At 51.7% G+C, this 14098-nt stretch overlaps 1 protein-coding gene across 1 annotated transcript in view; it reads right to left on the bottom strand.

Annotated features, from left to right (window-relative positions):
* Positions 1-14098, bottom strand: part of TONSL (tonsoku like, DNA repair protein) — a 63791-nt gene that overhangs the window by 25740 nt on the left and 23953 nt on the right. The window contains exons 4-16 of the mRNA XM_077490460.1: positions 13636-13816; positions 11456-11585; positions 11178-11349; positions 10916-11030; positions 10129-10274; positions 9733-9885; positions 8669-8794; positions 8411-8588; positions 5820-5881; positions 3157-3246; positions 2801-2873; positions 2552-2715; positions 696-819 (exon numbers count right to left, since the gene is read on the bottom strand). Of these exons, the coding sequence (XP_077346586.1) occupies positions 696-819; positions 2552-2715; positions 2801-2873; positions 3157-3246; positions 5820-5881; positions 8411-8588; positions 8669-8794; positions 9733-9885; positions 10129-10274; positions 10916-11030; positions 11178-11349; positions 11456-11585; positions 13636-13816 (1714 nt within the window). The remainder of the gene's footprint in view (positions 1-695; positions 820-2551; positions 2716-2800; positions 2874-3156; positions 3247-5819; positions 5882-8410; positions 8589-8668; positions 8795-9732; positions 9886-10128; positions 10275-10915; positions 11031-11177; positions 11350-11455; positions 11586-13635; positions 13817-14098) is intronic.

Here is a 14098-nt window from a genome sequence, read left to right as displayed (position 1 = left end):
AACCCCGATCTCTAATAAACTCCTCCACCCAATCACAACCCCCCCCCCCCCCCCCCATTCTCCAGATACCCAATCTATAATCCCAATCTCTAATAACCCCCCCAACCAATCTATATCCCAAAACAAGCCCCCCCCCCATTCACCAGAAACCCAATCTATAACCCCGATCTCTAATAACCCCCCCAACCAATCTATATGCCAAAACAACCCCCCCCCCCCATTCTCCAGATACCCAATCTATAATCCCGATCTCTAATAACCCCCCCAACCAATCTATATCCCAAACACCCCCCCCCCCATTCTCCAGATACCCAATCTATAACCCTGATCTCTAACACCCCCCCCCCCATTCTCCAGATACCCAATCTATAATCCCAATCTCTAATAACCCCCCCAACCAATCTATATCCCAAAACACCCCCCCCCCCAATTCTCCAGATACCCAATCTATAACCCCGATCTCTAATAAACTCCTACACCCAATCACAAACCCCCCCCCCCATTCTCCAGATACCCAATCTATAACCCCGATCTCTCTAATAACCCTCCCAACCAATCTATATCCCAAACCCCCTCATTCTCCAGATACCCAATCTATAACCCCGATCTCTAATAAACCCCCCACCCAATCTATATCCCAAACCCAAACCCCCCCATTCTCCAGATACCCAATCTATAACCCCGATCTCTAATACCTTTTCCCGCCAGAGCTGCACGCAGAAGCTTTTCGGTGTCTCTGCAGTCCTCCCGGGTCTCCTGGTCCAAGTGTTTGCCGTATATCTGAATCCATTCCTGCAGACTGCCCATGGGGGTCACACCCTGAGAGAAGAAACATGGAGACATGACAGACGGACATACAGAGTCCACTGATATCACAATCCTATATGGAGGTCCTCCATCCCATCACCCACCAGCAGGAAGGACAGGAGACCAGACACCCTCCAAGTAACTCTCAATCAGCCGGCATTCATCTCCTCTCCTCTCTTCTAAAGGCAGAGAAGAATGTACTGGTTCCTGAGCGTTCCGTACACTGTACACACGTTACATTAGTATATACGGTGTGTATAGAGCCAGATTGGGATTTTTTCAGATTTGCAGAGAATACATCTGATGATATTCAGGTTTCCTTGGGGGAACATCTCAAATGCCACGGAAACAAAGTCTACACCTGGCTGGTTCCGATGTCTTCCAATACAATTGTAAATGACTGGCCCGGGCAGTGCAGACATTTTTAGCTATTGCCAATGTTTTAGAGGAGTTTCTGTCAGTCATTGGACCCAAGCTATGTCAATAAGGATAAAAGAATAGGCTGATCTTTTGACATATCTGACCCATGGCATGTCTGATATCACACTGCCATCTAGGGTTTGGGATTAAGAAAGTTTTCCCTCAAGGAAACTGATAGAAGTGGAAAGAGATCCACCCACATGGGAGTGGCCAGCACATTTCTAATGAAAAGCCAGCAGTACAGACTGGAAGGTGGACTTCACCTGGAGAGGACCCTAAATCTGCACTACAAGAGAACCAGAACAACATAAAATGTTCTGTCTAATGCCTGAAGTCCTGTTCCAGGAGGGAATTGTGGACCAGCTATAACAGGAATTGTGGACCAGCTATAACAGAAGCAGAGTGGTTTCAGGTGTGCTGTTATTGCATACATACTACTGGCACTATTCACTGGCCATTTTATTATTTATTGGTATTTTATTGTTTCCTATAACTGTATATAGTTTGTATTTGTAACATTCTTGCTTAGTAAAAGCAGAATAATAGACTAGAGGTTTTTTTTCCCACAAAACAGCCAAAAAGATACAAGCAACACAGGTCATTACTTTGGCATTGCTCTGGGTGAAGGACAGTGTGCAGGGTGCAGTCATTACCGGTAAAGGACACTGTACAGGGTGCGGTCATTACCGGAAAAGGACACTGTACAGGGTGCGGTCATTACCGGTGACGCTGTACAATTGTTACCGGTGAAGGACACTATGCAGGGTGGGGTCATTACGGGTGAAGGACGTTGTGCAGGGAGTGGTCATTATGGGTAAAGGATGCTGTACAGGGAGTGGTCATTACCGGTGAAGGATGCTGTACAGGGTGTGGTCATTACCGGTGAAGGACACTGCGCAGGGTGCGGTCATTACGGGTGAAGGACACTGCGCAGGGTGCGGTCATTACCGGTGAAGGACACTGCGCAGGGTGCGGTCATTACCGGTGAAGGACACTGCGCAGGGTGCGGTCATTACCGGTGAAGGACACTGCGCAGGGTGCGGTCATTACCGGTGAAGGACACTGCGCAGGGTGCGGTCATTACCGTTGAAGGACACTGTGCAGGGTGCGGTCATTACCGTTGAAGGACACTGCGCAGGGTGTGCGGTCATTACGGGTGAAGGACACTGCGCAGGGTGCGGTCATTGCGGGTGAAGGACACTGCGCAGGGTGCGGTCATTACTGGTGAAGGGTGCTGTACAGGGTGCGGTCATTACGGGTGAAGGACACTGCGCAGGGTGCGGTCATTACTGGTGAAGGGTGCTGTACAGGGTGCAGTTGTTACCTTGGCACTCTTCTGGGTGGCAGACGCTCCTCTTCTGATCAGCAGCTGAGCCACCTGGAAATTGCCACAGGCCAGGGCATCATGGAGTGGTGTGATCCCCTCACACAGCGGACCGCCCGGATCATTGATGTTGGCGCCCCGATCTATCAGCATCTGCACAACCTCTGCATAGAGGAGAAGGGGTCTGTGAGTGAGGACTGGGGGGAGGAGAGAGGACAGAGATGACAGAGGTCACATAACATATCTCACCCAGATGGCCATGGTTGCAGGCTTCGTGAAGAGGTGTCCATCCACAGTAATCCCGCGGGTTCAGAGGATGACCCTGCAACAAGCACATCAATAATCATCATCAGTCCCGCCTCATGTCTACCCACACCGCCAACCAGTCCTTATATGACATAGAGGAAGGAGCAGATACTTCTAGAACTCTGGATGAGAGGTCATCAGACACGGAAGTACTGGGAAATATTTCTAGAACATTGGATAGGTCATCAGACAGAGGTACCGGGAGACACGTCTAGAGCTGGGAGGGAGTGATGGAGACAGATCTCGGCATATGGGGTGATCTTCCAGTGGGTGGGGGTTGGGATGAAGAAGTCTCTCACCTTCTCCAGCAGACACTTGGCCAGCTTCACGTTCCCCTCGATGCAGGCTCGGTGTAGGACTGTCTCCCCCTTCTCGTTGCGGCGGTTCCACTGGAGAATAAAAGAGAACGGTCACCCGGGAATCTGACAGACGTCATCCCATTACTTCTGTATAGCCCAATTTTCCAATCTCTTTCCTCTATACAGTTGTAGAAGTTTCCACCCCCTCCCCCATCCCTCCAGCAGAATCTGTACGATGTGGGAGGAATGATCAGACATCGATTTGTAATGTGTATTCTGGGTGCGTCACACTAACTTCAATCAAACCTCAGCACAGGACACAGGGCGTATGTAGATTGTCCTTCCCTTCGTACATAAGGACCATTTAGAATATGGATCTGAATAAAGCCAGTCTCCCAATCCAGGATGGAACCATTTGGGATAAAGCCAGTCTCCCAATCCAGGATGGAACCATTTGGGATAAAGCCAGTCTCCCAATCCAGGATGGAACCATTTGGGATAAAGCCAGTCTCCCAATCCAGGATGGAACCATTTGGGATAAAGCCAGTCTCCCAATCCAGGATGGAACCATTTGGGATAAAGCCAGTCTCCCAATCCAGGATGGAACCATTTGGGACAAAACCAGTCTCCCAATCCAGGATGGAACCATTTGGGATAAGGATTGGGATAAAGTTGAGAAGCTGGAGACATGACCTTTATCTTCCAACACTAGCAGAGAGCTAAAGCCCTTTCTACAGGGGAAGGGTTATATCTGGGAGAGGCCTTTGTCTTGTTTTGGCGTCCTATCACCTGAAGGTGGCAGTATAACCCTCTAGTAAGTGATAAGAAAGTGCTCTGTGTCCTCTAATGTAGGATGAAACTTCACTTTGGGTCACCCCAGATGACTCTGTTCCAGAATTCGGAGGCTCCTCTGGGTGTTTTATCTGAAGCATTTTTATGGCCCTCTTCTTGCCCTTGCCGTATATAACAGAGACCTCTCCTCATCTGCTGTCCTCCTGGTCATGACCACCTACCTTGTCCCCATTCCTTCTGTGCAGTCTTATCTGGGGAAAAGAAAAGCTGAACCGATGACTAGGGCAAAGCTCTTCTCTATGGATTCATAATGAGAAAAGAAAAAGGAATTTGGGACTTTAAATGGGGCAGGAACCAAAGGGGGGTAATTGCCTCCATTCCCATCAGTGATTAAGTTGATGTAAGTTTAATATGCAACTTGGTAACAAACCTTTATATACAATGTTCCCTTGTTTGTTATGTTTTCTTACCCCTACCTCAATTAAATTAAATTATTCTTTTAGACCATTGATAACTAATATTTTTTTTTGTTTTAAGATATTTTCCATGGTTTATGCTTCTGATGAGCAGCTATAAGGCCACAAAACGCGTCAAGCCTTACACTTTACTACCATTCTGTCATTGACCAATTTATATTCTTTACAGTTTTATTCACGTTTATAATCATTCAGTATATAAATTATGTTTATATCATTTTTTTTTCTTGATATATTTAGTATTGTTTTTAACTTGCTATGTGTATAATACGTACCCATTGTCGGTTCTACGACTGTCTCAATGATTGCGGACTACTATGCAACTTATGTTGTAAATGATGAAATGCTTTTGGAGGTTATATACCCTTTAAGTTGTATGTTAGATTATACAGCATTTCCCAGTCACTTGACTTCTTTTTGTGATGCTGTGTGCTTCATACGAAGTCCCACCATTTGTCTCCATTTTACTCTTCTCTATGGAGGTCACTTCCATACAACATAAGAGACCCAACGGGGTACCCAGAGAGCTATCAGATCCCACTTCCTGGGCCCCCCCAGTGACGTAGGTACTTCCAGCCCCCCCCCCAGTGATGTAGGCACTTCCAGCCCCCCCCCCCAGTGACGTAGGCACTTCCAGCCCCCCCCCCCCAGTGACGTAGGCACTTCCAGGCCGCCCCCCAGTGACGTAGGCACTTCCAGGGCCCCCCCAGTGACGTAGGCACTTCCAGGGCCCCCCCGACCCCCAGTGACATAGGCACTTCCAGGGCCCCCCCATGACGTAGGCACTTCCAGGGCCCCCCCATGACATAGGCACTTCCAGGGCCCCCCCCATGACGTAGGCACTTCCAGGCCCCCCCCCAGTGACGTAGGCACTTCCAGGCCCCCCCCAGTGACGTAGGCACTTCCAGGCCCCCCCCCAGTGACGTAGGCACTTCCAGGCCCCCCCCCAGTGACGTAGGCACTTCCAGGGCCCCCCCAGTGACGTAGGCACTTCCAGGGCCCCCCCAGTGACGTAGGCACTTCCAGGCCCCCCCCGTGACGTAGGCACTTCCAGGCCCCCCCCCCATGACGTAGGCACTTCCAGGGCCCCCCCCCAGTGACGTAGGCACTTCCAGGGCCCCCACCCAGTGACGTAGGCACTTCCAGGCCCCCCCCCCCAGTGACGTAGGCACTTCCAGGCCCCCCCCCCCAGTGACGTAGGCACTTCCATGTTCCCCCCAGTGACGTAGGCACTTCCAGTGCCCCCCCCAGTGACGTAGGCACTTCCAGTGCCCCCCCCAGTGACGTAGGCACTTCCAGGCCTCCCCCCCCCCCAGTGACTTAGGCACTTGTTACGAAGTCTCTCTATACTATTTCCCAGATGCAGGGCTGGAATGGGATCAGCCTGGAGCTCACCTGAACGGCTCTCCTCTTCCCAGGAACGGACTTCTCATATCCCTCCAGATCCTCGTCATCATCTGCAATACACACAGTTACTTTTCCCATTGCACAACTATACACAGGAATACAAACAACTCACCATCTAATCCCCCCCCCCCCTTCTTCATCCTGACCGCCATATGTCCTCCAATCCCAGCAATCCATGGAGACAGGAGCGGGGAACTCCACAAGACCCAACATAAGGGATGTAACTTTGTATACTGTAGTGACCTGAACATTGGGGGCACGAGGCAAGCCCCCCCCCCCCCCCCAGTAGAGCAATGGGCCAACATAGGAGGGCTTTTACACCTTCAGGAGAAAGAAATATGTCACACTCCAGCCATGTGACTCAAATGATTAATACCTGTACAGACACCAGGGATGGGATGAGATGAAGGAAGCAGAACGGGAGCTCCATGACCATCACCCCCCCCCCCCACCCCCCTGTTCTTGGATTGCATCTACACATTCCATGGAGATTGAATGGAGGTGTTGGTGGACACATCCTGGACACTCTTTAGAACTGAAGAGGTGATTGGAGATACAAAACATCTTCATTATTCCCGAAGTCCAGATGACCCCCTCCCACCAGATACAGAGAACATCCACATCCACCAAGAGCTTCACCACACAATGCTGATACAGAGAACCTTGGCCAGGTCAGTGACCGCACTGTCCTCTACTGGAAATAATCACCATCCTACTGGCCTGTGACTAGACGATAAAGGAGCAGAAGGCCACTGGTGGGATCATTACTCTGTGGCACCTAGGAAAGGTGGGGGGGGGGGGGTATCTTCATGCAGAGGGAAGTTTGTCAGAAGACTTGGTGGACTGAGTGGCAGACATGGCGGGAAAGGAGGGGGCCAAGCCTGGGGGAGGGGTGGAGGAAGAAAAGGGACGGTTGTTGACCTTGTAGTCTGTAATTCGGCTTCTTCCTCTGAGGAAGGTAGGTGGCTCTTGTCTCCATCCTCTGTAATATTGTCAGGAGCTGGTCTGAAGAGACGTCATCCCTGGAGGGCCACACGGATCCAATGCTTTTTCCACACGGGGCCCCCAAAATCCTCCCAGCGAACGGACATGAGAGAGAAGAAATGAAGCTTCTACCAAACCATTCCAAGCTACAGCCATCCGACCACATCTTCTAGAAAGATCGGCCTCAGCCGTGGTCACATCTGCTTTCTGGGATTGGCAAAGTCACAGATGGGAGGGGCGGGTCCTCCAGAGAGAGTCTCCAACCACCAGACGAGTTCTTAAAGACGGAGCATCCTGCAATGGAATAGTAAGGACCTCGTTCAGGCGGGACACTGCCGGATCCATGGAGGAGAACACTTCTGTACAATGTCCTCCCCACACGGGGGGTACCAGGCCAATACCCATCTGGGTGTTTCCAGTCCCTGTATAGAAATAGTTGGAGAGGCGGGTACAATGAGAAAGTCTTTACAGGAGGAGCTTCAGAGGCGCCAAGTCTGGAAGCCGCACCGGTAGTAGCAGCAGGCTGAGACTCTAGCTATAGAGCGGTACAAACCACTTCAATGAGAGTTAGAGATCTCCTTTAATTTAGGAGTAATAGTAATCTGGGACTCCTCAGGGGTAAGTCAAGGATGGGAGCCACTCAGAATCAGAGTCTCTATGGCTGATGGCTCAGAACCCGCTAAGACTGAAGACCAATCAGAAGGAGAGGGCGCAGGAGGGGGATCAGAGTGGGCAAGTAGATGGGGAAGGGGTTAAGGGACTTCTAACCTGAATGTGGTTAAAACCTCTGCCAAAAGGAGAGTGCCCATCACACAGAGGAGGACCTGCTCTAAGAGCTCCTCTAATCATAGGACTCTATGATTAGAGGAGAAGAGGATTCCAAGCTGCATGGGAAGGTGAGCTGCAAGAAGCCCAAGATACCATAGCAGAGCGTGTGGCACAGAGGGACCTCCATCACCCCAACCCCCTTCTGGGTCTAGAATCAAATTGAAAACACATGGCAGCATAAGGAGCGGGGTACAAGGCAGGACCCTGGAATACTTTTACCGGAACGGAGTCTGCAAAGCACCCAACACAGAACCCTAAAGGGGACTATCCCACCCCCACACAAACAATCTCCTGGGGGGTCCAGACACCTGCATGCCAGGCTAAGGATGACCATACCAGATCTCTGCAATCGCGGGTTCAAGACTCCAGAAGAAGACCAAAGAAAACAACAAGTCGTACCAGAGCTGAAGACTTCCATTTTGTTTTATAGTGTCCAATATTCCTGTAGGCAGCAGTACAACCAGAAGAAGAATGGCTTCCCATGTCCCTCAATGGGTGGCAGAGAAAATGTGTCTATTATTCTGATGAGGGAACATTTGTTGTGAACATCCCCCAACATGGTGGATCATATCTCATCCAAAGTCCTGACTACAACCAAAAATGTCCCCTATCTGCATTATATAGAACTGGCTGGAGACCTCCTTGAGGAAGAACACCCCCAAACATCACATAGAGATGTCTCCACTGTTCAGCCCTGTCAGTCAGAAAATTCTACAGAAGAGACAAACATGGCGGCAGGTAGACTTGGCGGCCATGTTGGGACTCACCACTCTGGGACAGTTCAATGTCGCTCTCCTGCAGGGGCTCACTGCTCTCCACCTCCTCCTCCTCCTCGCTCTCACTGTCTGACCCGCCACACAACTCTGCCAGCTGTGCCTCAGTATCTGCCGCCTCCAGGGACGCCCACTTCTCCTGCATCACAAGGAGTTGGCGGAGGACTTTCCTCTGCGGAAGGACAAGAGGAACGAAGGATAAAGGACTGGACTGACATGGAAGGGAGCATCAGACGTGAATCCTATTCTCACCTGGAGCTGCGAGTCCTTCGCGTCTCGGGAACATTTCAGGGCACTGAACAGACACCTCTGCACCTCCTCCGACCCCTGGCCATCCTCCTCCATTGATATCGCCATATTCAGCCATGTTTTACATTCCTACAGCAGAAGAAGGGAGACTGTAAGAACAAAAGGCATTTTCTCCAAGAAATAATTATACCAATCCATCTCCCAACCTTCAACAGCTTCTTCCAAAGGTAGTCTCCCAATCTGACCGAGTCCCCCTCCAAAAGGTCATTATCCTCCAACCTTCACCATCCGGCCATTACCATTATTGTCCATCCAATCTGCCCACCATTGTTCTCAGCACTTCCACCTTCCAGTCTGTGAATAAGCCACCCTTCCACCTCCTCTTCAGAGTCGCCTATCCATTCCTCCTCCACTCCTCTCTCCTCTTCAGTCACCTATCCATTCCTCCTCCACTCCTCTCTCCTCTTCAGTCACCTATCCATTCCTCTCATCCCTCCTCTGAAGAGTCACCTATCCATTCCTCCCCTGAGGAAGTCACCCATCTCCAATCCTTTTCCACTCCTCTGAGGAGTCACCTATCCGTTCCTCCTCTCCTCCTCCACTTGTCCCCTGAGGAAGTCACCCATCTCCATTCCTCCTCCACTCCTCTGAGCAGTCACCTATCCATTCCTCCTCCACTCCTCCCCTGAGGAAGTCCCCCATCTCCATTCCTCCTCCACTCCTCTCATGAGAAGTCACCTATCCATTGCTCCTCCACTCATCTCACCCCTCCTCTGAGGAGTCACCTATCCATTCCTCCTCCCTCTTGTCTCATTCCTTCCCTGAGGAGTAACCTATCCATTCCTCCTCCCTCTCATCCCTCCCCTGAGGAAGTCACCCATCTCCATTTCTCCTCCCTCTCCTCTCATTCCTCCCCTGAGGAAGTCACCTATCTCCATTCCTCCTCCTTCATACTTTACTGCATTTTTCCATGTACAGATCCTACTTACAGATCCCTGCTGCAAGTGGTGACTGGCCTTCAGAACCCCCCCCCCCCCAAAACCACCCTCTCAGACCCTCCCCCTTACCTCCACAGGATTGCCCTTCCGCAACTCCAGCTCCTCCTGATAGTGCAGCAAAGCACACTTGTGGTCTCTCAGGTCAGTGTAGGTGGCAGCCAGGGACACGTGAATAACCGCCAGCTCCCTGTCCGGACGTCCCAGGGACTGAGCACATCTGAGCTGTAAGGAAGAACACAGAGCGAGATGTGTATGAGGTACTCCATACCCACCCCAAGCCAGGGATAGGCTGGAAACTCTGCCTCCTACAGGTCAACCGTTCTCTCACCTGACCCCATTAGAAGTCACCCCCACATCTCCAACTATGGGCCCATTACAGGTAACCCCTCCTATCTCATTTAACCCTCCCAACCCACCTCTCACCCGGAGTCTTTTTTTTTTACAGGTCACCCCACCAGTCCTCACCTGCAGCTTATAATACTCCACGGCTTTGCTGTAACAGGACACTTTACAGTACAGATCTCCAAGCTGCTCATACAGCGGTAGTGCCCCCTGCTGGTCTCCCTCCACAAGCTCAGATAATGCCTCTTCTAAATGGCAGCCCTTTATAGCTGGAAGGAAGCAGAAGGTTCAGATACAGCTGTTGCATTTGTGAGGCGGGAGGACATCAGATGAAGGGAGAGAGGCCCATGGGCAGCATGATGGTTCAGTGTGACTGTGGGGGAAGGGGGATTGGTGTGAGAGTCTTAGAGGATGGCCAGTGTCCATCTCCGCCAATCAGAATATAGAGGGGTGAGGTGACACCCCCCCGATGGGCGGCCATGTTGGGTCAGTATGATGGGGGAAGGTCGTAGTCAGAGGACGGTCATTCTATGGTCACCAATCAGAATATAGAGGGGTGAGAAGGTGACATCCCCCCCATGGGCGGCCATGTTGGGTCAGTATGACGGGGAAGGTCGTAGTCAGAGGACGGTCATTCTATGGTCACCAATCAGAATATAGAGGGGTGAGGTGACATCCCCCCGATGGGTGGCCATGTTGGGTCAGTATGACAGGGGAAGGTCGTAGTCAGAGGACGGTCATTCTATGGTCACCAATCAGAATATAGAGGGGTGAGACGGTGACATCCCCCCCCCGATGGGTGGCCATGTTGGGTCAGTATGATGGGGGTGAGGTCACAGTCAGAGGACAGTAATACTACGGTCACCAATCAGACCCCCAATGATGGGAGAGTATTGTCCGCCAATCTCACCGTATTTCAGGTTGCGGCGTACGATGTCTCGATCCGACTGCTGTAGACTTCCCAGACGAAAAGCCTTCTTCAGTGAGCGCTTCCCCGCTGACAGATCCCCCAGAGAGAGCAGAGTCTGAGAGAGAAGAGAAGATATGAAGAGAACCCACCTCCACCATCTCCCCCAGTCAGTATAGGGGGCTGAGGGGCCAATGGGGGCCCCATATATGATATACAGTACAGACTGCACTCTAGTGAGGGTAGAATAGTTCCTCCCCCTCACCTGGCCAATGCTGCCATAACATTCGCTCTCCATCTGCTTGTCACGCATTCGCCGGGCGCACTCCCGGGCCGCTTCCCAGCAGCGGATGGCCTTGGAATGTTCGCCGTTCCGTAGGTGGATCCCCGCCAGGTTAACGTTCGCTCGGTACAGATCTTCATGGAGCTGAGTCTGTCTGCAAGAGAATGCAGAATGAGAAGAGGAAGGGGGGGGGGGGGAGAGAAGGGGAGTACGAAGAGGAAGAGGAGGAGGACAGAGAGGAGAAGGAGGATCAGGATTACTCAGAGATGAAGATACTCTTCCGGATATAATAGCTGCACTTGTCCGGTTTCCCCATGATGTCATAAAGGAAGCCCAGATTCAGGAAGAGGCGGGCCCTCATCTCGCTCAGATCTCGCTGGGAAACTTTGCCTGAAAGAGAATCATTAACCAATCAGAGCCCTGCTCATACCAGAGACACCCCAGATTATCTCCCATCCAGGATTAAGGTACCCCCTCCATTCCATCACCCACCACAGCCAACCATCCGCTACATCCCCCATCTACTACCACCACCAACCCTCATTTACCTCCTCCATCTTCTACCACTACCAACGCTCCCCCACCTCCTCCATCTTTAACCACTACCAACTCTCCTCCACCACCTCCATCGTCTACCACTGCCAACGCTCCTCCATCTTCTACCCACTGCCAACGCTCCTCCATCTTCTACCCACTGCCAACGCTCCTCCATCTTCTACCCACTGCCAACGCTCCTCCATCTTCTACCCACTGCCAACGCTCCTCCATCTTCTAACACTGCCAACGCTCCTCCATCTTCTACCACTGCCAACGCTCCTCTATCTTCTAACACTACCAACGCTCCTCCATCTTCTACCACTGCCAACGCTCCTCCATCTTCTAACACTGCCAACGCTCCTCCATCTTCTAACACTGCCAACGCTCCTCCATCTTCTACCACCATCAACCCTCATTTACCTCCTCCATCTTCTACCACCATCAACCCTCATTTACCTCCTCTATCTTCTACCACCAACGCCTCCCCACCAACGCTCCTCCATCTTCTACCACTACCAACGCTCCCCCACCTCCTCCATCTTTAACCACTACCAACTCTCCTCCACCACCTCCATCGTCTACCACTGCCAACGCTCCTCCATCTTCTACCACTGCCAACGCTCCTCCATCTTCTACCCACTGCCAATGCTCCTCCATCTTCTACCCACTGCCAACGCTCCTCCATCTTCTACCACTGCCAACGCTCTTCCATCTTCTAACACTACCAACGCTCCTCCATCTTCTACCGCTGCCAACGTTCCTCCATCTTCTACCCACTGCCAACGCTCCTCCATCTTCTAACACTGCCAACGCTCCTCCATCTTCTAACACTGCCAACGCTCCTCCATCTTCTACCCACTGCCAACGCTCCTCCATCTTCTACCCACTGCCAACGCTCCTATATCTTCTACCCACTGCCAACGCTCCTCCATCTTCTACCCACTGCCAACGCTCCTCCATCTTCTACCCACTGCCAACGCTCCTCCATCTTCTACCCACTGCCAACGCTCCTCCATCTTCTACCCACTGCCAACGCTCCTCCATCTTCTACCACTGCCAACGCTCATCCATCTTCTACCGCTGCCAACGCTCCTATATCTTCTACCCACTGCCAACGCTCCTCCATCTTCTACCCACTGCCAACGCTCCTCCATCTTCTACCACTGCCAACGCTCCTCCATCTTCTACCACTGCCAACGCTCCTCCATCTTCTACCCACTGCCAACGCTCCTCCATCTTCTACCCACTGCCAACGCTCTTCCATCTTCTACCCACTGCCAACGCTCCTCCATCTTCTACCACTGCCAACGCTCCTCCATCTTCTACCCACTGCCAACGCTCCTCCATCTTCTACCCACTGCCAACGCTCCTCCATCTTCTACCCACTGCCAACGCTCCTCCATCTTCTACCCACTGCCAACGCTCCTCCATCTTCTACCCACTGCCAACGCTCCTCCATCTTCTACCCACTGCCAACGCTCCTCCATCTTCTACCCACTGCCAACGCTCCTCCATCTTCTACCCACTGCCAACGCTCCTCCATCTTCTAACACTGCCAACGCTCCTCCATCTTCTAACACTGCCAACGCTCCTCCATCTTCTAACACTACCAACGCTCCTCCATCTTCTACCACTGCCAACGCTCCTCCATCTTCTACCACTGCCAACGCTCCTCCATCTTCTACCACTACCAACGCTCCTCCATCTTCTACCACTACCAACGCTCCTCCATCTTCTACCACTACCAACGCTCCTCCATCTTCTACCACTACCAACGCTCCTCCATCTTCTACCACTACCAACGCTCCTCCTCCACCTCCATCTTCTACCACTACCAACCCTCCTCCAACTTGTAAAGCTACCAACCCTCCTCCAACTTCTAAAGCTACCAACTGACGTTTACCTTCTAGACGCTCATCCACAATGGCCAAACTCTTGAGGAAGGCATCTTCTGCTGGGGGTTGAGCCTCCCCCTTCCCCACCTCACACATATATAGGTAGGTGCGGCCTATGGTGGCCAACGCTCTCTGCTCCTCAATGTCCGAGGAGACTGACTTGGCCAGATCCATGTGAAGGTGTTGATGCTGTGAGGAAGAAGAAAGGAAAGTCTATCAGTCATGATCAGCTGCCTGGGGGGGGTTGGCACAGGATATTAACGTGCTACCTCCATCCTTAACCCTCCAATATCAGCTACAGACTGAAGGGGGGCACACACATAGGAGAAGGTTGGGACTACGATCATCCAACCTTCTCACAGTGTGTGTATGGGGCACATCACCAACATCACATCATCCATCAGAAATGTTTTCCTCTTCCACACTGTTCTCTGTGGATATTTTCTTGCAGAGATAGCCCCGCTTGTGCTG

The sequence above is a fragment of the Lithobates pipiens genome, unplaced genomic scaffold, assembly GCF_037356315.1.
Source record: "Lithobates pipiens isolate NorthernLeopardFrog02 unplaced genomic scaffold, aLitPip1_a1.2 Scaffold_19, whole genome shotgun sequence".
Classification (NCBI taxonomy): Eukaryota; Metazoa; Chordata; class Amphibia; order Anura; family Ranidae; genus Lithobates; species Lithobates pipiens.
The sequence above is the reverse complement of the archived record's forward strand: the minus strand, read 5'-3'. Positions and strand labels throughout refer to the sequence as shown.